Consider the following 27,144-nt stretch of genomic DNA (forward strand, 5'->3'; position numbering starts at 1 on the left):
ATTAAAAGAAACTCAAGAAAAAATTGATAAATGAAACTTATTTTTTGTTAAACAACTAAATATTTGTAAGTGATTATCTCTGAATCATTAGCACCAAGCAAGCAGATCTTTATGCTGACCTAGAGATCTGTAGTGCAGGATTTTTGGCTTTTCATATGCATAAGCTTCTTTGTAGTCCAAAAAGGATGATATTCAGGGAAACCTGAGAATGCAATTTAGGTGCATCCTTTAAAATTAAGACCGGTGGCCTGAGGTGTGAACTCACATTAGATGGTTTAGAACTAAATTTGACAGCTGTGAAAAGCACATAAGCCCTTTGAATATTGCTCTCTCTCTCTCTCTCTCTCTGTGTATGTGTGTGTGTTTAATAAAATTCTGGAAATCTAATGTATAGTGTCTTTATAATATATGGCCTTACCAAGGAAATAGGGATAATAACATAAAGATTCTTATTACAGCAGTCACTCTGAAATCTGTGAAGGTTTTGGAAGGATTTTTCATAATTAAATATGGATGTTTGGCATAATTCAATGCTGTTGGTCCCAGGATATTAGAGACAAGGTGGGTGAGGGAATATCTTTTATTGTACCAACTTCTGTTGATGAGAAAGACAAGCTTCAGGTCTGGCAGAAGAAGAGCTCTGTATAAGCTCGAGAGCTTGTCTCTCTTACCAATAGAAGCTGGTTCAATAAAAGATATTGCCTCACCCAGCCTGCCTCTCTAAGATGCTGTGTATGTAAATGTAGGGAAGTGTCTGCAAGAAAAATATTAAACAAAATATATTGGACAAGAAGTTGTATCTTTCATTGTATCTAGTGCCAAAAAAGTTGCGAGACATGAACTTCCTCGACTGACACTAGTCTAAGTATTGTGTGAATTAATTATACTGTATAAACCATGTTATTCTTTAGTGTACTTACAATATTTTGGTGTATATATCTGAATTATGTCATTTGTTTTATTAGTAATTGCTCATCTTGTTTTGTTTGTATGCCTAGAAATTTGTCAATAAAAAGTAAATATAATAAACCTACCATGAGAAGAAGTCTTAGTATATTTACTCAATGGTGTTTTTAATAAGAATTGAATATAACCCATCTTTTTTTTTTTTAAGTAAGCCAATGAAACCCATGAATATTTCTGGAGAAGAATAGTTATTTTGAAAACTGTGCATGATGCAAGAAAATTATCTCACCAAAGACTAGGTTCCGATCTCTGATCCGAAAACTTACATTGTCGTGTATCTTGTAAAATCATCGACTGTGCATGATATTGTATGATAGCAGAGATCAGAAATGGACTGTGGAAACAAAAACAAAAAAATCTCCTCGTTTCTCTGTATCATTTGGTTTCCTGCTGTCCATGTCACAAAAATAGCCTGTAACAGTTGACGCTAATTGGGTCTTTGTTGGCAGTCTCGGCAGACAGACCAAGGGTCTGGAGAATGAGCTAGCTTCTCAACCCGTAGAAGTGTTTCCTCCAAATCAGTGCTGAATACATTGGCAGAGAAGCAAGAGGGAAACTTGTATTGATTCTGCTGGCACAAGACTGTACATGTTCTCTGGCTGTTCTCCACTGCTTCCAGTCTGGCACCTTTCTCTGCAGTCTATCTCACCATTGTTGTCTCTGTCTCCCATTGTTGCCCTCTGCTTTGGTCAATGTGGGCCTACATGAGACCCCATTCTGTGGCTTCCATACACAGAACCACCAAGAGACATAAGTGTTGGAGAAACCTTTGTTCAAGTCCTTCGTCCCAGGGTGAATGTTACCTTTGTAGAATATAATACACAATTTAGTTTACTAAAAGGCATTTAAGGACATTCAGATTGGCCTTGTGGATAGGTATGTAGGGTTACCATACGTCCGGATTTTCCCGGACATGTCCGGCTTTTTGGGCCTCAAATCCCCATCCGGGGGGAAATCCCCAAAAGCCGGACATGTCCGGGAAAATAGGGAGGGAGGGCCTGGTGGTGCTCGGCTGGGGCCGCTGGGGCTGGGGCCGGCGGTGCGGGGCCGGGCCGGGGCCAGCGGTGCTCAGCAGGGGCTGGGGCTGGGAGTGCGGGGCTGGGGGCGGCGCGGTGCTTGGCCGGGGGCTGGGCCGGGGGTGTGGGGCTGGGGGCTGGCGCGGTGCTCAGCCGGGGTGCTGGGCCGGGGGCCGGGAGCGCGGGCACTCGGCCGGGGGCGCGGTGCTCGGCCAGGGGCCGGGGCAGTGCTCGGTCAGGGCCGGGGGCGTGGGCACTTGGCCGGGGGCCGGTGCGGTGCTCGGCCGGGGGTGCGGACACTTGGCCGGGGGCCGGCGCCCCAGGGCCCGAGCCGAGCCGGGTGGGAGACGCTGGGGCCAGAGCCTCTTGGCCTGGGTCGGCCGGCCGCCAAAGGGAGCCGCTCGTCCAGGGGGGCCGGACTGGGCCGCGCCACACCCCGCCCCAGCCCCAGCTTACCTGCTGCCTGCCTGTTTCAGGCTTCCCGCGAACATTTGATTCGCGGGAAGCAGGGGAGGGGGAGGAGCAGGGGGCGGAGCGTTCAGGGAGGGGGCAGAGTTGGGGCAGGGCTGGGGGTGGGGAAGGGGCGGAGTTGGGGTGGGGCCAGGCCCCCATGGAGTGTCCTCCTTTTTAAAAATTAAAATATGGTAACCCTATAGGTATGGGAGTCAGGAGAACTGGTTCCTGTTCCTGTGTTTCCCTCTGCCACTTCCTTGCTATTGTAACTGTAACTTGCTATAGACTCTAGCACCTAGTGGGTCCCAATATGCATTCTGTTAGTGACTTCTGCCTACAGACTGCTCCAATGCCCATTAAGTGCCATGCTCTTTCCAGGGCCCCCAGATTCCTTGCTTGAGATCCACTCCTCCCAACCGCCCAACTTCCTCTCTTGGCAATACTGTGGCAATTTATAACACTCCAGAGCAGGAGAAAGCAGAATTGCATTTGTAAATCAGGCAACAGCATGCAGACTTAAAGCCTCATTTTAAAAAGAAAAATATGACACTTAGTCTGTCCCAAATTGCAGATACTGTATGTTGTTACAATAATATTTTGGCAATACCAAACCACTTAGTTCAAGTATTTCTGGTTAAAATACCCAAGATTGATCTGAAAATTCTACTGAAGCATGTCACTGAATTAATTTGGGTTAATGAGTGTTCCAAAATTAGCATCACTTATTACAATAGGGAGCTGTCCCAATATGTGGGTTTTTTTTCCCCTTAAGAGGAAATCTGTAGTGGGAATGTATGGCAAACAGATGCTCAGTTCCTATTGTTAATAGGAATTCACCAAACAGAAAACCCCAACAGAAATTGGCCTCTTTGCTAGATGAGAACCATAGAGTATTTGCTGGGGAACTGACTCAATATATGATTCATATTAAATTGTTTATTTAATCCAGCAAAATGAGTTCACGCAGTACTTTATTTCATGTGATATACTACCAGCTCATGATGTTGGTTTCTTAAACAATAACATTTCATATTTCTACAGGAACACAACTTGGCATTAACAAATACTCTATCTTCAGCCCATTAGTGGCATTATTAAATACTGTACTATTCAAAGTATTGTACCATATCATCAGCAAAAAATGAGTATTTCTAAACCACTTTGTGAATATGAATACTTCTTTAAGCAAAGTGATAACACAAAAAGTATTAACTCTAATGTAGTTGCTTCTGCTCCAGGCAGAATACGGATAAGATGGATAACTACTATTAAATCCTATCTTGAATTTTAGGAGCTAAGAAGAACATGTTATAAGCTCTGGAATGGAAAGTTCCTTCAGAATTTTTTAATTTCAAGCCAAGCCTTGCATAGTGTTTTGGAAGGTGATGGTGGGAGGTGTCAGGGAGTGAATGTCACAATTCAACACACAAAGCTGGTCTTCTAGCTTTTCAGCTGGACAGATAGGCAGTTTTGTTTGGCAAAAACAACAACAACAACAAAAAAACCCACACATAATTTTTTTGCTCAGAATTCTAGATGAATCTGCAAAATGTTTCATGAAACTAAAAAATGTTCCATGCCTCTGCAAAACTTCAGAAAGTTGAACTTTATTCCAGTTTTTTATTGCAATGGTGAGAATTTTGTCATACCCCTCTAAATAGGCATTAGTGAATACAGTTCTAACTGTCTTTTACCAGTGTGTATTTGACTATGCCTGTTTATAGAAGCTTTATATATATTGTTATGTCTAAAATTAATTTAAAACGTGTATTTGGGGAAGGTAAGTATTCAGCTAAATTTTATGTAAACTAAACATTGCTTTCTCAGTAAGACATTTGTTTTCCATTTATATATATGTTATTAACTTAACACTTTATATATGAAGAGTGAACAAGATGATTTTCCTTCCAATGTAATGTAATGAATTTTAAGCTAATATTTATTAACTAAGTGGATAAACTTTTGAGTCAGATACTGCTCTCAGATACACATAAGGAGTTGTATATTTGATCCATAAGAAAAAAATTGACTCCACAAAGGTCACAAATGGGTGACACACATGGTGGTGTAAGTTGGGTGTCCTGTGAAAGTTGGTCAGAAAACAGGTTAAAGATGGTGCAAGTGGCATAGTAATGTAACTTTTACCAATGTGAAATGTTGTGGTGATCTGATTCAGACACTGGCGTAACAGGATACAGTCTCTATTGAATTCAATGGGAGTTGTGTCTGCAGACAGTAGGCTTCAGTTTGGCCCAGGAGGGCTGAGAATTTTGCAAAGTAAACTAAAGGAAAAGAAGCCCATCTTATTTAAACTCCTCTGTCAGTTGCTTTTTTCAACTGTACCCTATCCCTACCCTCTTCCATCTCCTTGATGTTTAAATTACTCATTTTGCAAAGATACTAAATACCAAATTAGTGCAAATTGTTCTACATTGCCACCTAATCTCCATTATCTGACCAAGAGACACATGATATGTAACTTAAAGTACCCATGAATTTTTCCAAGAAATCTCCCTGGCAGGAGCACAAGCATTATTGCAGGTTGGATTTGGCTGAATATGGCCCTAATGTGAGTAAAGAAATAGGTTTGCAATTATTGTTGGTATAAAGAGGTACAACTTTCTCCTGAATTTGATCTAGAGAGTGAAACCCAATCTAGAGGGTAAAAAATAAATGAATTACTAGTCTCTGTTCTAAGAGCAAGGTATCTCTGCACTCCCATGGGAGTTAATGAGTTGCATGAATGCTTTTTATATATAGTATAGAATAGACTGCCTGTTACATTAACACTGGGCACATCACTTATTAAATAGTTTTATAATTACAGCATATTCTTCACTTTTGTAATCACCAGGTTCTCTTATTCAAGTCCCTTCAGTTGAGAGGGGGAAACTTAGTAAAGTTCGCCTGGGATCATTGTCTTTGAAAAAAGAAGGAGAAAGACAATGCTTCTTATTTACAAAACACTTTTTAATTTGTACAAGAAGTTCAGGAGGAAAACTGCATCTGCTGAAGGTACAGAATTTACATAACTACCTCATTTACAAGCCAGATGGTTAAAATATAGAAAATTGAGGGCAATAAATATTTTAACTTAGCACTGTCTGTGAAATTTCAGTATCTCATGGTATTATGGTTTTAATGTGAGGATTTTCATATGCTACAGTAAACAAAACTGAGATAATGCACAGTAATTGACTAAAATACTCTCTCATTGTTATATAGGTAGAAAATAATAGTGATTCAGTTTGAAGTATATGTTAGTCTCTCTAAAAGATATTCAATTAAAATTATGAACTGCCCAGTGAAATATAGCAAGGTGACATTTATTGCAGGAAAGGTTTAGACAATTGCATATGCATAGAATATTAATAAACTCAATCCTCTTCACCCTAGAATGAAAAGATGCTAATTATCTGCATGTCCTCTTTGCCACTGTATTCATGTTACACAGCACAGTATGCGTAAGGGTGTATATAAAATATAGGAATATAAATGTATATGTTCCCTGCCCTTAGCCTCACCTGTGCAAAACTTTTGAGAACAGAGGCCATGATTATTAGCTTCCAGCTCAAGAAACTCTCCTATCTGAAACTGTGGCACTGAAAACAAGCATTCCAGGCATTGTAGCTCAGGTGCATCATGAAAGTGTGCTAAAGCTGCTAATAGTCTGGTGCACCTCAGGTTTCCAGGCACATACCTAAACTTTCCACCAACTGATCCCTGCAGAATGCTTCCCAGGGAAATGTAGACCTCCTCCTCCCACACACTGGTATTCTTTTCAGGTAGGCTAGTGTGACATGGGAGGAAAATTTCATTCCATCCCAAATAAAATCAGGTCATGAGATTCACCCTGCATGTGTGAGTGAGGGTCACTGACTTCCTGGGGCCTGAAACATTAAAAATTAATAAATAAAAACATAAAGAATGGCCATACTGGGGCAGACCAATGCGCCTTCTACCCAGCGTTCTGTTTTCTGACAGTGGCCAATACCAGAGGTTTCAAGTTGATTGAACAGAACAGGGCAATCATCAAGTAATCCAACTCCTATTGTCCAGTCCCTGCATCTGGCAGTCTGAGGGTTAGGGACACTCAGATCACGGGGTTGCATACCTGACCATCTTGGCTAATAGCCACTGATGGACCTATCCTTCATGAACTTATCTAATTCTTTTTTGAACCAGTTATAACTTTTGGCCTTCACAACATCCCCTCGCAACTGTGGGGTTGACTGCGTTATGTGAAGAAATACTTCCTTTTGTTTTAAACCTGCTGCCTATTAATTTCATTGGGTGACCCTTGGCTCTTGAGTTATGTAAAGAATAGTCCTTATTCACTTACTCCACCCCATTCATGATTTTATATCTCTCTATTATCTCCTTGCTTAGTCGTCTCTTTTCCTTGCTGAACAGTTTGTCTTTTTAATCTCTCCTCATCTGGAAGCTGTTTGATACCCTTCATAATTTTTGTTGCCCTTCTTTGTAACTTTATATAGTGGTATTATGATATTTTCTGTCTTCTTATCTATCCCTTGCCTAGTGGTTTCTAACATTCTGTTTCCTTTTTTGACTGCCATTGCACATGAGAACTATCCACAATGATTTCAGTTTGACTTTCTTGAGTTGTAACAGCTAACTGAGACCTCATCATTTTGTATGTATAGTTAGGATTATGTTTTCCAATATGCATTACTTTGCATTTATCAACATTGAATTGCATCTGCCATTTTGTTGCCCAGTCACCCAGTTTTGCGAGATCCCTTTGTAACTCTTCGCAGTCTGCTTTGGACTTAACTATCTGATTTATTTAATATCATCTGCAAACTTTGCAACTTCACTGTACACCCCTTTTTCCAGATCATTTATGAATATGTTGAACAGTACTGGTCCCAGTACAGATCCCTGGGGAACACTGCTATTTACTTCTCTCCATTGTGAAAACTGACCACTTATTCTTACCCTTTGTTTCCTATCTTTTAACCAGTTACTGATCCATGAGAGGACCTACCGTCTTATCACATGACTATTAGTTTGCTTAAGAGCCTTTGGTGTGGGACCTTGTCAAAGGTTTTCCGAAAGTATACCATATCCACTGGATCACCCTTGTCCACATGTTTGTTGACCCCCTCAAAGAATTCTAATAGATTAGTGAGGCATGATTTCCTTTAAGAAAGCCATGTTGACTCATCCCCAACTTATCTCTTATTTACCATAGTTTCAACCAGTCTGCCTGGTACTGTACTTAAGCTTACTGGCCTGTAATTGCCAGGATTACCTCTGGAACCTTTGTAAAAAAATTGGCATCACATTAGCTATCTGCCAGTCATCTGGTACAGAAGCTGATTTAAGTGATAGGTTACATACCATACATAACCACAGTTAGTGGTTCTGCAATGTTATATTTGAGTTCCTACAAAACCCTTACGTGTATACCATCTGGTACTGGTGACCTATTACTGTTTAATTTATCAGTTTGTTCCAAAACCTCCCCTACTGACACCTTAGTTTGGGACAGTTCCTCAGATTTGTAACCTAAAAGAATGGCTCAGGTGTAGGAATCTCCTCCTCCTCCTCCGCAATGAAGACTGGTGCAAAGAATTCATTTAGTTTCTTTGCAAAAGCCTTGTCTTTCTTGAGTGCTCCTTTAGCACCTTGATCATCCAGTGGCCCCACTGATAGTTTGGCAACTTCCCTGTTTTTGGTGTATGCAAAAAATTTTTGCAGTTACTTTTTCTGTCTATTGCTAGATTGCTCTTCAAATTCTCTTTTGGCCTGCCTAATTATAATTCTACATTTGACTTGCCAGAGTTTATGCTCCTTTTTATTTTCCTCACTAGGATTTGACTTCCAATTTTTAACGGATGTCTTTTTGTCTCTAACAGCCTCTTTCATTCAGTTGTTTAGCCATGGTGGCAATTTGTTTTGGTCCTCTTACTGTTTTTTATTTTTTTAATTTGGGGCATACATTTATTTTGAGCCTATATTATGGTGTTTTTAAAAAGTTTCCATGCTACTTCCAGCCATTTCACTCTTGTGACTGATGCTTTTAATTTCTGTTTAACTAGCTTCCTCATTTTTGAGTAGTTCCCCTTTTGGAAATTAAATGTTGCTGTGGTGGATTTCTTTGGTATTCTCCCCTACAAGAATGTTAAATTTAATTGTATTATGGTCACTATTATGGAGTGGTTCAGTTATATTCACCTCTTGGACCACATCCTCTGCACCACTTAGGACTAAATCAAGAATTGCCTCTCTCCTTGTGGGTTCCAGAACTAACTGCTCCAAGTAGCAGTCATTAATGCTGTCTAAAATTTTATCGCTGCATCCTGTCCTGAGGTGACATATACCCAGTCAATATGAGGATAGCTGAAATCCCCCATTATTATTGGGTTTTCTGTTTTTGTAGCCTCTCTAATCTCTCTGAGCATTCCACAATCACCATTAACATCCTGGTTAGGTGGTTGGTAGTATCTTATTGCTGTACTCTGATTTTTCAAGCATGGAATTTCTATTCAGAGATTCTATGGTACAGTTTGATTCATTTAAGATTTTTACTATATTTGACGCTATGCTTTCTTTCACACATACGCCATTCCCCCATGGGCATGACCTACTCTGTTATTCCTATATATTTTGCACTCTGATATTACTGTGTTCCTTTGATTATCATAATTCCACCAAATTTCTAGGATGCCTATTATATCAACATCCTTATTTAATACCAGGCACTCAAGTGCACCCATCTTAGTAATTAGACTTCTAGCATTTGTATAGAAGTACTTACAAAATTTGTCAATATTTAGTTGTCTGCCTTCATGTGATGTAATAGAATGGGACTCTTTTTTGTTGACTGTTTTCTTCAGTTCCTACCTGTACTTTTTCAACTTCTATCCTGTCCTCTTTACTAGGCTCTAGAATATCCCCTTTAATAAATCCTCCCCTGGTGATGTCTCTGTCCAAACCATCTGCTCCTCCGCACCTGTCTGTTTCCCCCAGCCCTTTTTTAAAAAACTCCTGTATGACCTAGTTTACATGCCAGCAACTTAGTTCCATTTTGGTTTAGGTGGAACCTATCCTTCCTGCATAGGATCTTCCTTTCCCAAAACATTCTCCACTTCCTAATAATCCCTCTCTGAACACCACCATCTCAGCCATGCATAGGCGCCGACTCTGTGGGTGCTCCGAGGCTGGAGCACCCACGGGGAAAAATTGGTGGGTGCTCTGCACCCACCAGCAGCTCCCCACCCCAGCTCACCTCCGCCTCCGCTCCGCTCCGCCTCCTCCCCTGAGCGCGCCACTGCATCCTGCTTCTCCCCCCTCCCTCCCAGCGCTTGCGCCGCGAAATAGCTGTTTCGCGCGGCAAGCGCTGGGAGGGAGGGAGAGGAGGAGGAATGCGGCGCGCTCGGAGAAGAGGCGGGGCCGGGATTTGGGGAGGTGTCCAATAGGGGCAGGGAGGGGCGGAGTCACGGCGGGGCTGGGGCGGGGCCGGGCACCCACTGGCGCCAAGGAAAGTTGGTGCCTGTGCAGCCATGCATGGAGATCCTGCAGTTCTGCCTGTCTAACTGGCCTTGCACATGGAACTGGAAGCATTTCAGAGAATGCTACCATGGAGGTCCTGGACTTTAATCTCTTACTTAGCAGCCTAAATTTTGGCTCCAGGACTTCCCTCTCCTACCTTTACCTATGTCAATGGTACCTACATGTACCACAACCACTGGCTCCCCCCAGCACTGTACATAAGTCTGTCTAAATCTCTTAAGAGATCCGCAACCTTTGCACCTGGCAGGCAATTTACCATGCGGTTTTCCCAGTCATCACAAACCCAGCTATCTATATTTCTAATAACTGAATCCCCCATTACTATTACCTGTCTCTTCCTAATAACTGAGATTCCCTTCCCTGGAGAGGTATACTCAGAGTGAGAGGATACCATGACATCATCTGGAAGGAAAGTCCCAACTATGGGTTGTTTCCCCCCAGTCCAGTCTGATGTTCTCCTTCCCCAAGACTTTCATCCTCTTTAACACCACAGAGGCTGCCAGATAGCTCTATTAAATTAAATTTTAAAAAAATTAAATTAATGGAGATATCCTATCTCCTAGAACTGGAAGGGACCTTGAAAGGTCATCGAGTCCAGCTCCCTGCCTTCACTAGCAGGACCAAGTACTGATTTTGCCCCAGATCCCTAAGTGGCCTCCTCAAGGGTTGAATTTACAACCCTGGGTTGTGTCCGGAAGTCCCATCTATGCTCTTCTTTGTCTCCCTTAGCTCCTCCAGTTAAGCCACTCTAGTCTCAAGAGCCTGTAAATAAATAGCACCTGTCCCTTTTTTAAGGGGTCACTGTGAATTTGATTTTTTTTAACTTGATTTTAAAAAATCCATTTTCTGCCCTTCAAAAAAAGTGTAGATGTTTTCCTAGTCCCCTGTTATGTTTCAATAAGGGTCTTTTATGCAGGCCCAAGAGCAGTAACACCAAACTTACTGACTCTGCACCCTCCTCTCCCACTATGGTATATACATTCCTCTTGTTTCTATATGCTTCAGCTTTGCTGTGGCTGTTCCTGATGAACAGTGACAGAGCCTGGGGAAGAGTGTGTATGTGGTTTCCCCCCACCCCAGATCAGTGCGTGAAAGGGACCATCAAAAAAAAACCCAACACTGGAACAAATCTTGGTCTGATGCAGAGTATAAGCAAATGGAAAACAGAGAAATATTTTTCCTCTAATCTTTTTCAGTTACTGTCAATTTAGAGCTACCTGCAGCAGCAGGTACAAAAATTTCAGATGGAAAGGTGATTTTCCAAATCAACAGTGTCTCTTTTAAACAGGGTGAAAAGATCATTCTTCATCCAGTCCCTAGAGAGGGAGCAAGAATGGGCTCTGCTTTTTCTAGCAGACTCTTAAACCTTTATTGGCAAAATAAGAGGAATTTCTTCTTCGGGTGCTTGCTCATGTCGATTCCATTCTAGGTGTGTGTGCAGTTGTCGGAGACTTTTGCCTTGGCAGTATCCGTAGGGCCGGCTGTGGCGCCCCCTTGAGTGCCGCGTTCATGCATTGGTATATCAGGGGCCGCCGGCCCTATGCCCTCTCAGTTCCTTCTTACTGTCTGTGGTGGTAGATTGCAGCGCCTCTTTCCCTTGCTTCGCAAGTGGTCAGTATTTCTTCCCCCCCTCCCACCCGCCTACTCCTTGAACCTTGCGTTCCAGCTGTAAATAGTTTGTTTATAGTAGATTAGTTAGTAAGTAGCTGTTAAGTACTGTAGTTAGTCAGTTAGGGTCCTGGCAGGGACTTTGCCCCAGGTGGGGCATGCCCCGGTCTCTGGGTTTTCAGCCCTTCTCTGACTGCAACAGGCCTATGCCTGTTAATGACCCACATGGTAGCTGAAGTGCTTGGGGGAAACCCAGTTAAAGAGAAGTGTCACATCTGTAAGAACTTTCATCCCAGCACACAGAAAGAATGCGACATTCACTTAAGGGCCCTTCTTATGGAGGCCGCTCTTCGCCCAGCCTGGGAGCCGGCCCGGCTGGACGCAACACCCAGCACTTTGGCCTTGGTGCCTAGCACACCCCCGGCATCTGGCTCTTCCCGGCACTGGTCCCCTTTGCCGGTGCCCAAGATGAAGACTAAGAAGAGGGACCCAGCATCAAGCAAGTCAGATCAAGGGCATTGGGCAATGGAATGTACTTGGCCGCCTGCCCATGCCAGAGCCACAAGGGGGAACAAACCTGAGGGGACCTACTATCTATCCCCCTAAGGGATCTGCCACTGACTCCGGGGAGCGGTAGGGGACCAAAGCTGATGGCGCAGTCAACGTCCTCTCAGCTCCCAGCGCCCAGAGAGCAACATACTCTCCTGCCAGCCGGTACTGCATGCGGCGATGGACCCGGTGAAGTGTCCCTACAAGGGCAAGCCAGCCGTGAAGGCCTCCCAGAAGGTGAGTGAGTGCCGCCGGTCTCCGCAGTCAAGGCAGAACCCTTTGTCTCCATGTTCTTGGTCTCTGCATCACCCCAGGTCACTAGGTCACCGCTACAGGTTGCCGGCACCACGCTCCTTGTCTCTGCCTTTGCACCGGGCCTCACTCTTCACGCCAGGTCTCACCCAGGGGGAGGTGCCGGTTGGCACCAGTTGTGTTTGTGCTGACAGTCACCGTCCCCAACACCACGGGACACTCCCTAACACGGCACCCCTCCCCGTACTCCTGGCACCAGTTTGACCATTCGAGGCACTGGTCAACCACGGCAATGGTTAGCTGCCAGACCCAGGGGTCGATGGCCCTGCCCTGATCACTGAAGGAGGATTTCTCCAACACGGAGAGGGAGTTCCGCCCCTCACCGAGACAGCACTGTCACAACTGGGCTCTGGAGGGTGCATCCGCCGCAGCGATGCTGACCTGGTAGCAGGGCCAGTGGCCAACGCAATGGCCGTACTGGAATGCCTGGGGCATGTTGGTAATGCCGATGCCCCTGTCTCTCCAGTCCTTGGTTGCCATGTCCGACAAACCCCAATTGGCACCGGTGGCACTGGGCTTGGTGCAGAAAGTGCAGGTGGGCGCTGTGGTGGATGGAAAGGTGCCCACACTGCAGGGGATGATGATCGGGCTGTTCTCTGATCAGATGGACATGAGGCTGCATGGTCTGAAGGACATTCGGGCCACCCTCCGTTCCCTGGGGATGTATATGCTTCAGTCTGTGAGGAAGCCATTCAGGCCGCCCCCACCGCCAAGGCCTGGGCAGCCTCGGCAGGGATCTCTGAGGAGAAGGGACACTGTGTTCAGTCGCCACTGCCCTTCCTCCTCCTGCTCACCTGCGCAACCTGGTTTGGCAAAACACCATAGGGGCCAGAAGTGGGAGTTTTGAGGTGTGCCTGAGAGCGATGCCCCAGTCACCTCCCTGGATCTGCCCTATCTTTCCCTCAACTGTCTCCATCCCTACCATTCGGCCTGGTCAAGAGTCACCTCAGACCTTTGCGTGCTAGAAATTGTGTCGCTGGGCTACACCCTTCAGTTTTTGCCTATTCCCTCTCTACCCCGTCCCTCTTCAGGGACCCTTCTCACGAGTAACTCCTCATTCAGAAGGTAAACAACCTCCTACAACTGAGGGTGGTGGAGGAGGTCCCTCAGGAAATGAGGGGAAAAGGTTTCTATTCCCACTATTTCCTGATCCTGAAGGTAAAAGGGGGCCTACGTCCCATTCTGGACCTGAAACGACTCAAAAAGTACCTCAAGAATTTGAAGTTTTGCATGGTATCCCTGGCCTCCATCATTCCCTCCCTGGATCTGGGAGACTTGTATGCTGTTCTCGACTTGAAAGATGCTTATTTCTATATCTGTATCTTCCAAGGACACAGATAGTTCCTCCATTTTATGGTGGGCCAGTGCCATTTCCAGTTCATGGCGCTCCCTTTTGGCCTCTCCTCGGCCTTTCAGGTCTTTACAAAGTGCATGGCTCCAGCAGCAGCTTATCTGAGGCGTCGGGGGATTCAGGTCAATCCTTATCTCGATGATTAGCTCATCAAGGGCAGATTGCAGGATCAGATACAGAGCAGCCTCAATCTAGTGTGGGCCACATGCTGCGACCTGGGCCTGTTAGTGAACTAAAAGAAATTGCCCCTCGTACCAATGCAACGGATAGAGTTTATTGGGGTGGTTCATGATCCATGCAGGCCAAGGCATTCCTTCTGGAGACCCATTTCTGAGCCATGTTGGACATAATCTCCTATGTGAGGGGCCACCTGCTCACCACCGCCCACACTTGCTAAGGCTGCTAGGCCACATGGCTGCTTGTACTTACATGGTCCTTCATGCTTGGCTCCACCTCTGGCTGCTGGTTGGTGTCGATCTACATCCCCAACAGGCATGGCCTGGACCAGGTAGTCAAGGTGCCGGACCACATCCGGGTGTCACTGGCATGGTGGCTGAACCCTACATCAGTATTGCAGGGAGTCCCCTTCATGGCCCTGTTCCCATCGCTGATTCTGGTGTCCGATGCCTCGGACCCTATCTGGGGAGCCCACCTGGGTGAACTCAGTACACAGTGCTGCTGGTTGGGGGTTGACTGCTTCCTCCACATAAATGTCAGAGAGCTTTTTGGTCCCAGTTACAAGCCAAAGTGGTTCAAGTCCTGATGGACACCACCACCACGATTTTTTATATTAACAAGCAGGGTGGAGCCAGGTCATCAGCCCTCTGCCAGGAAGCCCTCAGACTATGGGACTTTTGTGTGCAGCATGGCATTCATCTCATGGAAGCACACCTCCCCAGAACTAGGAACGTATTCACAAATCACCGCAGCAGAACCTTCTCGTCTTGCCACGAGTTGTCTCTCCACCCCAATGTGGTCGACCAGATCTTCTGAAAGTGAGGGTCTCCCCAGGTGGACTTGTTCGTGACTCGCCAGAACAGGAAGTGCCAACGGTTCTGCTCATTTCGGGGGGTCGATAGGGGCTCCCTGTTGGATGCCTTTCTGCTTTCTTGGTTGGGGGCTCTGATGCATCTCAAGCTCCAAGGTTTGTCCCTTTCATCAATTAAGGTCCATTTGGCCGCTATATCAGCCTTTCACCCTCTGTTCCAGGGCAGATTGATCTTTGCTCATAGCATGACGGTCCAGTTCTTAAAAGGTTTGGAGCGGCTCTATCCTCAAGTCTGGCACTTGATAGGATGAAAGGTCATCCAGTGTCCACCTAGAGATTTTCTTCTTGGATCGTAGTCTGCATCCAGTTCTGTTATGATCAGGCAAAGGTGCCTCCACCGGTGATTGTAACTGCCCATTCAACTAGAGCACAAGCCTCGTTGGCAGCCTTCCTGGCTCATGAGCCAATTTCTGATATTTGCAGGGCCCCCACCTGGTCATCTGTACATATGTTCACGTCTCATTACCCAGCAATCCCGAGATGACATTGGCTTCAGTAGAGTGGTGTTACAAGCTGCATGTCTGTGAATTCTGAGCCCGCCTTCAGGGATGCTGTTTGTGAGTCACCTAGAATGGAATCGACAAGAGCAAGCACTCGAAGAAGAAAAAACGGTTACCTACCTTTTGTAACTGTTGTTCTTTGAGATGTGTTGCTCATGCTCATTCCATTACCTGCCCTCGTACCCCTCTGTTGGAGTTGCTGGCAAGAAGGAACTGAGTGGGCCGGTGGTGCCTGTTATACCGACGCAAGAGCGCGGCACTCAAGGGGGCGCCACAGCCGGCCCTACGAATACTGCTAAGGCAAAAGTCTCCGACAACTGTGTACATGGGTGCGCACACACCTAGAATGGAATGGACATTAGCAACATATCTCGAAGAACAACAGTTATGAAACAAGTGTTTTTATTTAAATCCACATGTTTGTGGGCTTGTTGCCACCCTCTTGCGGTCACCAGAAAGCCAACTAATTGGCCGAGATGTCAAACCCCTTAGCCCCTAACAGAGAAACAAAGGAGGGATATAGGAGGATGAAAGGTCAGATACCAAGAAGCCCCAGCTAACTTCATGGCATCATTCCCCTGGTCACAGCATGCAGAGTATCATTGCAGACAGGGATTCTCATTTCCTTCTGGTAGGTATAATAGAACTGCTGCGGTCTGTATAATGTTCAGTGTGTGTTTGGTATTCTTATAAACTGTTTACATATTTGAATCTTAGGGGCTGAATTCTGAAGTCCTTTTTCAGCCAAAACTCTCAGTGAACACAAGTTCCTAAATGGAACTCTCTAGTTTGAATTTGTTGGGGTTAGAGACAGTGTCAAATACTTATGTAAACTGGTACTGAACTTTCCTCTCCTTTGTTTAGTAGAGGTGTCAACCAATCCACTTCAGTAGAATTCCCAAGGAGTAATTTACAGAACTGGATTAAAACTAATTTAAAGAAAAATCAATTCTGCTTTCCTGCAGCAGCATACTCTACTGTATTGAACTTCTTAAGAAATCTATAATTAAATTGCATGGGACACAATCAAGCTTTTATGGAGTAGGTTGGGTTTAGTCAGAGGCAAAGCATCATACTTAAATAAGTACAGTATGTTCAAATTGGGGGGGACAGTTTGCACTGATTTACACACAGTGGGGAATCCTTTTGGTGGGGTACTATGGGGCATAAACTGGAGCAAACTTTAGCTCTGAATGTTTATTCAAACTAATCAGAAAGACATTGGTTAGAAATGTTGCAAGAATAAGATTTCTCAGATTTCTAGTATTTTATGGTTTCAGATGGGTCAGAAAAAATGAAATCCATCTCTTCTGTAGGTACTTTCACTTTCCATCACAGCAGAAACCACTAAGGGAGGAGTCACACGAACAGTACAGTACTGTAGAATGTAAACTAAACTTAGTGGAACCTCATAAAAGGTCCTGATTCAGACTTTTGGGTGAAGGTTAAGGTGTTTTGGTTATATCATCCAATTGATCTAACTGTGCTGGGATAAATTAGAGAGAGGGAAAGGCAACAGACATTTCTGTACAAGTGAATATTTTATTGATTTATTTTAATGTGGAAAATCCCACTATACATTATATTTTCTTTTCCCCTCCTGTTTCTGATAATGGTCTCTTTTCTCGAAAAAATTGTGCATCCTAAACTCTCAAATTAAAGGGTCTTTCTAAAATTAAATTCTAAGGAATCTTAAAAATAACTTTAATGAGAAGGGTAACTCCTCCCCCAGATTACTGAAAAATTGTCTTTGTTTCTATAGACAGGGGGTGTTCTCTCTTTAACAGAGTGCACGCTGATTGAGGAGCCAGATGTGAGTGATGATGATTGTAAGTTGCTTTAAACTGTTTATATAATTATAGCTCCAAAGCAGTTTTATAAAAAAAGTGTTACCCTTTGTTTATTTGTCAGCACAGCAAATGATATGTTTTACCTTTTTGTTAAGTCTGAGAAGTAGTGTTAAAACTGCATGTAAAAACTCTTGTTAAAAATGTGTGTTTTGTTCTTGCTGATGATAAAATTTCAAGTAAATAGCTGAACCAGTGTAACAAATTCTTTTCTGATTTTTGTGTGGAATTTCACACTTGAGGAGCTTAACTGAACAAAATCCTGGCTTGAAAGAAGACAGGGATAATTAGGTTTATCAGAGATCAGGGGGAGGTGAAAGAGTTGGCTGAGCTTGTGGAAAATTTTGTTCTGGACCCTGTAAATTGTAACTGCCATGTTGTTCAAATTAAGTAACAAAGTATATTACCTTGCTTTTTTAAATTGACTATTCATTTTGGTTCCAATCCCACAGATTTAGGAACAGGGTGAACTTTGAGTGTAAGAATAGTTCCATTAAGTTCAATGATACTTCTCATGTGCTGAAAGTATAAAAAACATGGAGAAATATTTGTAGGATTAGGGCCTTATTTAGTCATTTGGAAAGTGTAGTAATTCACAGCAACACCCATTCATTAGTACTCGTGTATTCATGTTTCCCAAACTTTGCTTGTACTTGATGTACGTGAAAATGTGGTCACTGCTTTGGAGGGTAGTGGTTGTTGTTTGGCAGAGGGAGGTTTAAAATACTTTTTAGTGTCAATGTAAACAGTACTTTCTTTGACATATAGCTTTTAAATCACAACTGCTTGTTTTTTCCCCCGGATTGTGAAGCAAAAGGTTCTGGGCAAGTGTTTGGTCACCTTGATTTCAAGATTGTGGTTGAACCTACTGATGCTCCTCCTTATACTGTGGTACTGTTAGCTCCTTCACGACAGGAAAAAGCTGCGTGGACAAGTGATATAAGTCAGGTAACTTACGTTTTTCCTTATTTTATTTTATTTTTTTTGTTTCTTTCTTACCCGTAATATCAGTTGCTGTGTGTTTCAAACTAATCTCAAGGAGCTTTTGCTTTTTTCCAGGGTTTACTTGTTAGGATGAATACATAAGAAAACAAGTCTTTGCCTATTTTTACAGAGATTTTACCCTTTGCTTTGTAAGGATTCATTAGTGTAAGGCAGAAAGGTGTTTTGCAAGAGATGTGGTTAGGAATGTGGAGTAGGCAGATGAATAACCCATGTAACATAACTGGCATTCATTTTTACCAGCTGTTAATAAGTAATAGAGTGGACTTCTCTCTTGATTTAAAAGGAAGAGTCAGATCTGTTAATTTGAGGTACTGCTATCTGCAATCTAAATGAAAAATCATTTATTTGTGACTCTTGAATCAGGAGGAAAATGTCTCCATTCCATTTCCATCTCATGCTATGTATATGTGTCATATTCCAAAGAGTAAGAGAATAAGATTAACTTGTTTTTCCCTCCACATTGATAAGAAAATTAGATGAATAGATATAATACACAAGTAAGAAATATGATAGCTTGCAGGTGATTCACTTTGTTGTGAATGAGTGAAAATGAAAAAGCATTAATATATTTTAATGATGTGGACATCATTTAAAAAGAGCATTATATTTTTACATCTAGGAAACCTGTTAAAGAATTGCTAGAAACCTTTTAGGGGCAGAGGTTGAATACACAGCAAAAGAGTTTGCACTTGCTTATACCATATCTGAACGTAGCCATAGGAATTACCTTTGATGATTGCATATAAAAATATGAGATGGTAATTTGAACTAGTGCCATCGTCCTGACTTAGAGCTCTTTCAGCCCTCTGTTAATCACAAGGAATAATTGATTAGTGATCACCGTAAAGGCAAGTTTCAGTTTGAAATTTGATGTTCTCCTATAATAACATTTCTGGTAAGTGAATCTGCTTAATATGTTTGAAATTGCTTTTAAAAAAAAGAAACCTTCTGAATTGTTTTGGTCTGGATAAAAGTTTTGGAATAAAATAAATAAGATGATAAATAAAATTTTGAAAAGACCTACGTGACTTAGGAGCCTAGGTCTCATTGAAAGTCAAGTGGCATTTAAACTTCCAAATTTCTAAGTCACTTACATGCTTTTGAAAATTTTATCCAGAGTTCTTACACTGGATGAATAACAATAAAGTAAAAATATATAGCTATAATATCAACCTATTTTTTTTCAGTTTCAAGAGCCAAATGTTTAAAGCTATAAATTCAAAGATCCTTTCAATGGCAGTTTCATGTAGCAGCAAAAAGACCTCGTGTGAAAAATCACATGCATTGTAGGGATTGGTATAATTGCTTTAAAGCAGCAATGCAGTCTCAGGACCTTACATTCATATTTGTTTTATTGGTTTGGTGTAGTGAAAGAGATAATAAATAAAGGAGCCCAGGGAGAATGCCACGGAACTCCCACTAAGTTACAAGTGTTAGGATGAAAATTGAATAAGAATTGCCAAATTGGATCAGACTAGTAGGGCTTCTTGCCCAGTTTCTTGTCCATGACAGGGCTCAGGACCAGCTGCATAGAAACCCTGTAGTAGACAATTATTGACTAAACTGCCCATAAGTGATTTTTCCTCTTAACCCACTACTACTACTCTGAAGGAGGGCATGGGGCCATACTAATGGAAAGGGCAAACAATAAGAATCTTATCTTATTATTTCAGATGTGTTCAATTAATTAGGTGTGCAAAAATGTGCGGAGCTTGGCACTCAAATGAGCAATTTTATACTGAGTTGCCCTTAGTGCACATGATTAGTCTAGTTGTGTGCATAATCATGGGTATTGCACTTATAAATAAGGTGTGCAAATGCACACACACAACTTTGCACTTATAAATAAGGTGTGCAAATGCACACACACACACAACTTTAAATTTAGACCCTGAATTTTACTTTTCACTTAGTGAACAAATAAAGAAAATCAAAATGTATTGAGAAAGAAGAGCAAGTATGAGGAAATGAGTTGTTGGCAAATGCCAGTGCTATGATTGTTATATAGTTATCCACTCTACTGTTGCCACGGACAAGTTACTGAGTAAAAAAATAGCAATAATATGTCTTAGGAATCACAGAATCAGGAAGAAAAATTCAGTCCTTCCACATCAACAACCGTTCCTAATTCTTTGCATCATTAAATAACTTTCACATACAGTGTTTGTGGTGAGAACTGTTAGCCATATACTTTCACCTTTTACCTCAGCCAGCACTGATCTGAAGCATTGGTGTCTTTATGTTTTTTCTCAACAGTGTATTTTAAGGCTTGTTTTTTTTATTTATAGCATTGACCTCTCCTGTCCTGTTTTGACAGTCTGGGCCGTGAACCCAGGCTACCAAGACTCTGAAAGAGTGACAACTGTAATATTTAAAATCTTGTTGTACCAAGTTTGTGCCTATGTGGAAGTAGTGAGATCCATTAATTTGTTTTCAGATTGTCTTTTTGTGGCGTTAAAGAGCTTATTTAACTGATGGCTCTTTCCCAACTTCTGTATCCTCGGGAAGAGAAAAAGTTTGACTATAGCTTATTCTTCCCTGCTTTGCTTTTGTGCTGAAGTAAACATTCAGAGACTTTTCCCTACATTTTTATGTATCTCAAGAGAATGCCCAAAGACATCTTGCAAATTGTTGCTAGAAGGGCAAAGTCAAAGAATATGACAACTGTAACTATACATAACCATCACTGCCAAGCTTTATATAACAAATGTCCTTCCTAAATAATAATTTATAATAATAACAATAATAAATTAATAGTAGGATATGGCAAGTCCATCACAGATAAGGGGTGAAATGAAATGGAGGTTCCCAATTCTAGGAGTAGAAAAACGTAGAAAGTTCTAGTTCTTATTGGACTTGGGATTTGATGAAAATTTGCTGGTGATACTAGAACTTGCAGAAAGCCAAGCACCTGTTGCAACAATGTGGAAATGGCAATTTATAAAAAGGTTGACAGTGTGCTTTAATACTATACTGAGCTACCTTATTATCAGTTTTTATTACTTTATGTATCACAGCACAGAACCTGCAGCTCTCTGAAATGAAAGGCCCAATCATGCTTGCCTTGCTTATATGAGTAGTCCCATTGAAGGGAATCAAGTGAGTAAAGCTAGCAGAATTTGACATAAAGGGATGAATTCAGCTATTACCCCAGGATAAATTTGAATTAACTGCACTGACTGGTGAAACTAGGACAGAATTATGTCCCAAATTTGTTCTGAGTTTTATTACTGTAATGGGAAAAAACATCTCTTCTGAATTTATACATATTCATCTTAGTCTGACAGTGTCATCATTGACTTTTGACTTTAGAGCCATTACAAGAATACAATTATGAAATCTGTGAATGTAAAATAAGAATTGGAGGCTAGTGATTTGTTCAGGATTTTGGTAAAATACTTAGCATGAAATCTTGATCCCATTAAAGTCAATGGAAAGACTCCCAATGACTTCAATGCTCCAGGATTTTACCCTTCAAGTTAGTAGCATATCAATTTACTGTATATTTTTGACATGCAAATGGCATAAGATTATTTGTTTCAGTTTGTTATTCAAGTTCTGTTTGTGTTTTTTCCTTACCTGGTTCCCAGTGATCATAGGTAGTATAGTAATCACAGATCAATTAATTTTGTGCAATGTTTTATGAAACAAATTCTTCTCGTGAAAAATATGCCATGTTAAAATGTGCTAATTCCGCCTGCATCTTTGTTAGTGCTGAGGAATACTGCCCTTTTCCTTGTTTTAACCTACTGAACCTCTTGCCTTATGGCCATATATCCAAGACCAGCCTTAGGAAAAATGGTGCCCTGGGCAAATTTATGTTTTTGTGCCCCTGGCACCTACTGCCTTCCTGGGCTCCCCTAATTGTTCCTGCCCCCCCCCCCCCCCCCGCTGCCTCCCCAGGCTTCCCCTCATTGCCCCCGGCCCCCACTGCATCTCCCCCCACCATTGCCCCAAACTCCCTTCTGTGACCTTGCACCCCAAGCCTGCCCTGCTCCTTGCCTCTTAACCATGGCACCCTGGGCGGTCACCCACGTTGCCCACTTGTAAAGCCGGCACTGCCTACTTCACAGCTGTCATCTTTTCAGCTAAGGACTGGACGTCTGTCTATCTGTGGAGACTGTCAATACCACTCCTTAATTGGCTAGAGGGGTCATGGGTGAATTGCATGAGGCACTTTTACCCCAGGAGCTAAAAAGGTGGCTGCTGCAACACTCCCAACTCATGCTAATCTGGACAGGGAAAAAATGGTTATTTCCATTAAATATATTATATTTTTGTATTTTTAATAACCCATTTGATAAAACCAGTACCAAAACATTGACTGGATTATACTCTGTAGATGAACTTTTCAAATCACAACAAAAAACTAGTATACAAATAATGCACTTTATACATATGTGGATTTGGTATTAATAGATTTTAAGGCCAGACAAGGCCATTATTATCATCTAGTCTGATCTCCTGCATAACACAGGCCATTTGTTATGAAATGTTTCAAAGCCAGTACTTATATTCATTGTGCTTCCATTCAGTTCAATATATATTACCATGAAGGAGTAATATATATATACTTATGGCACTAGATGAATAAAATTAGAAAGCATCATAAAAACAGGAGGTCTATGTGGAGCTTACAGTTAGTAGGCATTGCAAGCCTAATCCAGTGGGAATGTCTCCATTGACCTCCATGGACATTTCATCAGCCCTGTAATTTCTATGCCCAAACCTTTTAAAGTCTGTGGTGATGGATAGACTTGCAGATCTTATAAGGGACAGGCACTAGCTGCAGACCTTAAGATTTCTTTAAGAAATCTCTACAAAGTTTGTCATTTATCTTTGGTTTAAGGGCACCTCAGAAATTATACTCTGTGGATGAGATTCTGCACTGCACCTCTTAGAGAGGAAGCCCAGAGGGAAATGGGATTTGCTGGCTTTAAGCCACCTTTGTGTCCTCCTGATCCTCAGCTGCATAATTTAGACAGCCCTGGGGTCTAAATTACAGCAGCCTCTCTGGACTACTCTTTGGGTTGCAGCAGTGCCCAGAACTTCTGCAGTGCCATGTGCTGCAGCTCCACCCCAGTCATACCCTTCCTGCCCCCAGCCCCAATCCCAGCACACCCTTTGTGCTAGGACTTGCAAGGGAGTCTTTAGAAGACAGCCATAACAGCCTCTTTCGTGGTGCCTGCACTGAGGAAATTTGCCCGTAGCTGGATCTAGGGCTCATAGAGCCTATTTACATCTTTCTGGCCCTCTTACTGAGCATAAAGGGATCAGAGCAGGGCTGAGGATCTTGCCAAGCATGTCTATAAATCTTTCTAATTTCCTTGCAATACACCTAGGTTTATTGATCTTAAAAATACCACAGGGTACGTTGGAGGTGTTTTAATCTTGTTGAATCAAAGCATACTTCATTTACAGTTTAAAAACAGTTTTAGCTTATCAAACTGTGTAGACCAGTTCATCAGTTTGTGTACAATGGCGTAGATCCATTGACTTTAATGCATCAGTGGTGCAAAGTGAACTTGTCAGGGCAGACTGGAGAATCCCATCCATTGTAGTTTCTTCTTCATTGTTGTTAGCTTTATTTATTTAAAAAAAATCTATTTTAGCTATCTGTTCACACCCTCTGAGCACAATGTTTTAGGATTACAGCGATGAAGGAAAATGTGAAACTATATTCTTTTTACATTGTTTTCATTTCAGTGATTCTTGACTTTCATTTTCACAGTGTGTTGACAATATAAGATGCAATGGTTTAATGACCATAGTGTTTGAAGAAAACTCTAAAGTCACTGTGCCACATATGATCAAGTAAGTGCAACAAATTTTTTACAGGGGAATAATGTAGGGTTTTATTATTATTATTATTGAAAGCTTAACATGATGGACAGATTAAAACTTTGAAATGTAACCATTTTGTACAGTTTTGTTGAATGGGATTAATCCTACATCCCAAAATATATACCATTTTAAAAGCTCATGATTTTGCGGGGGACCTGACTCATGATTTTTTCAGACTTTGGATTGACAGTACAGACTAGTATTCAGAAAAGCTCTAACTTTCAAGTATTTCTGTAGTTGTGTGCATTCTTGTTCCTTCAGATGAATAAATGTAAAATGATTAGCTTTGAAGCATTATCATACCGGGAATATTTATTCTCTGTGATACTGCTCATGATTTTATTAATTACATTTTAAAATGTATGCAAAATTTAGGCAAGTACAAACAGGTACAGTTTGTCAATGTACTTCATTATAGCAGCTAAAATTTTTCTTTTCCTTGCTGTGCCCATCTTTGAGATGCCATAAATTTAACAGATCGCATCAAGGTAACATCATTAATTAGAAATACACTTCCCCCTTGTCCCTCCTCCCCCAGCGCTCTCTTTTAATCATTTATTTTTCCTAGAAATGTCACTTTTATTTGTAGGTAGCAATTTTCAGTACTTGATTTCAAAATCACAATATAGGAGTATCTCTGAGTTCCCTTACTCTTTCACATGTACATTATTTATCTCTATCCACTATAAATGTTAAGAAATAGAACAGAATGTCAGTAGTCCTTTGTGACTACTGCCACTGGGTCATTTCTCCTTCTGGGCCTACATTGTACCAACAGGTCTCTCGGCAGCACCTTATATCAATGGTGCTCTCCCTTTCTGCACCTTGATGTATGCAAAGGAGAGCATGTGGGTCTCTCTCTTTGGTACATATCAGGAGGATCAATATTAGGTTTGATACTTTTTCTTTACTGTCTAGAAATAATGGACTTTTTTCTTATTTTGATTTTTTTAATGATTCTGCAATACAAACATTACTATTACCTATTTAGTGTTGACAGTGTGCTCAGCACTTTATGAAAAATAAAGAAAGACGTAGTCCCCATCCCAAAGAACTCACATTCTGAACAAGCTGATAGGATAATACCAACATACCCGAGGTCAATATCATGTTTCAGAGATTTTGTCTCCTCTCTATTTGACTTTGCAAGTGTACTGATTTTTAAAGTGTGTTATTGTTTCAGATGTCTGCACTTGATGAATCAAACAATTTCTCTGCCACTTCAGTAAGAGCCTAACAAAGAAAAATTGTGTTTTCCACTTAATGCAGGGAGGAAGTTAGGTGGAATATCTTGACTGTGGGTCCTAAGAGAACCAAAAGTGCTGCAGAAAAGATCAGCCAATGTTTTTAAAGGAACACTCAGCTTAGTCTACTCTTCTCTCCTGCAAATTTATTTTTTTGTAAAAACTGAACAAAATACAATTTTGCAAAATTGAATGTGACAAAAAGGTTTCATGATGTAAAATGAAATTTAATGAAAGCATTTTTTAGCTTACATATTTTCCTGTAATGTTAGAAACCCAGAAAATACAGTATAGCTGAATTGAATCTATGGTGATGGGTGCATTAGAAATTATATATTTACAGGACAGTAAAGAATCTACTTTTTTGAAACTTGTTCTGATAATCTATTATGTAGATCTGATGCTCGTCTTCATAGAGATGACATTGATATCTGCTTCAGCAAAACATTAAATTCCTGCAAAGTGCCCCAAATTCGTTATGCAAGTGTGGAACGCCTCTTGGAGAGATTAACAGACTTGCGCTTTCTTAGTATTGATTTTCTTAATACTTTCCTGCATACTTACCGCATATTTACTACTGCAACCGTTGTACTGGAGAAACTCTCAGATATATACAAAAGGCCTTTCACCTCCATTCCAGTCAGGTAAACTCTGTTTCTTCTTCTGTCATGAGATTATTGTTAGAATGGTCCTTTCCCACCATGTAAATAATCAGAGGTAGGGGTGGTTTGGGGGAATGGAACTTTTTTTTACAATACATGATGTATAAATATATTTTAGTTTTATGCCCTGGCCTTTAGGAGCAAATAATATAAATATGTGGTTCACACAGAGTGCATTTGTGAATGTTTTTCATTAAATCTGTTTGTACTCACTAATATTAGTTTTGCTTTTTTTGTGTCTGACTCATAGGTCTTTGGAATTGTTTTTTGCTACCAGTCAAAACAACAGAGGAGAACACCTGGCTGATGGGAAGTCACCACATCTTTGTCGCAAATTCTCATCTCCTCCTCCACTGTCACTCTCTAGAACTTCCTCACCTGTCAAAACCAGAAAACTCTCATTGACTAATTCACCACTGAACTCAAGAATAGGGGCTTTAGATCTCTCTACTTCCTCTGTTGCCAGCAGTCCTACCTCAACTTACAGCCCAGCCACATCCCCACCACCCACTGCTAGCAAAGTACCACTGGACCTCAGCAAGGGCCCCTCCTCCCCCGAGCAAAGTCCTGGATCCATAGAAGAGAATTTAGAGAATCCTCGCATTGATCTGTGTAACAAGCTAAGAAGAAGCATTAGAAGAGGTATTATATAACTGCAGTATATTGAGTATTATATTGGCAAATATAGTAGTCACCAATATAAACTGAACACTTAGCAGATGACTGCAACCCAGTATCTGGGCTACAGTATATGTTTCCCACTGCTTAGTAAAGCAGTACCTTTTTGACCCTTGAAAACATTTTTCAGTAATCAAAAGCTCATATCCTTATTTTTGTTATAGTAGATATTTTGTTCAAATTCCCAATGCTCCATTGTTTTTGCATCTGGTGTCACCCATAGGAATAGCAATATGGCAGAATGGAACATACCAACAATGGCCCTTCAAAGAACAGGGAGAAGAGTAAATGGGATTGAGGGGAAAGACTTCAACTATCCTGTGTGCCAGAGGGAACAGAAATTACTTAATGGAACCTTCCCTTGTACCTTCTTGAAGTAAATGTTGTAAGATATGCTCCCTTTGTGATACGACTTGTAAAGTATTCACTTAAAAAAGAAGGGTTCTGAACAATGTAAAGAACTCATCTGCTTTGACAAGTCTGCATGATAAGGTTAGCTCTGCTTTGAGTGTTTGTGCACAT

General features: G+C 41.7%; 1 protein-coding gene across 6 annotated transcripts in view; it reads left to right on the plus strand.

The window, feature by feature from the left end:
• The window catches only part of RASGRF2 (Ras protein specific guanine nucleotide releasing factor 2), a 197,148-nt gene that overhangs the window by 69,805 nt on the left and 100,199 nt on the right, over positions 1-27,144 (plus strand). For all 6 annotated transcript variants that reach the window (XM_042855878.2, XM_042855879.2, XM_005288183.4 and 3 more), the window contains exons 10-15: positions 5,290-5,450; positions 17,105-17,171; positions 18,001-18,137; positions 23,926-24,008; positions 25,678-25,926; positions 26,195-26,586. In XM_042855878.2, the coding sequence (XP_042711812.2) occupies positions 5,290-5,450; positions 17,105-17,171; positions 18,001-18,137; positions 23,926-24,008; positions 25,678-25,926; positions 26,195-26,586 (1,089 nt within the window). The remainder of the gene's footprint in view (positions 1-5,289; positions 5,451-17,104; positions 17,172-18,000; positions 18,138-23,925; positions 24,009-25,677; positions 25,927-26,194; positions 26,587-27,144) is intronic.

Source organism: Chrysemys picta, chromosome 6, assembly GCF_011386835.1.
Source record: "Chrysemys picta bellii isolate R12L10 chromosome 6, ASM1138683v2, whole genome shotgun sequence".
Lineage (NCBI taxonomy): Eukaryota > Metazoa > Chordata > Testudines > Emydidae > Chrysemys > Chrysemys picta.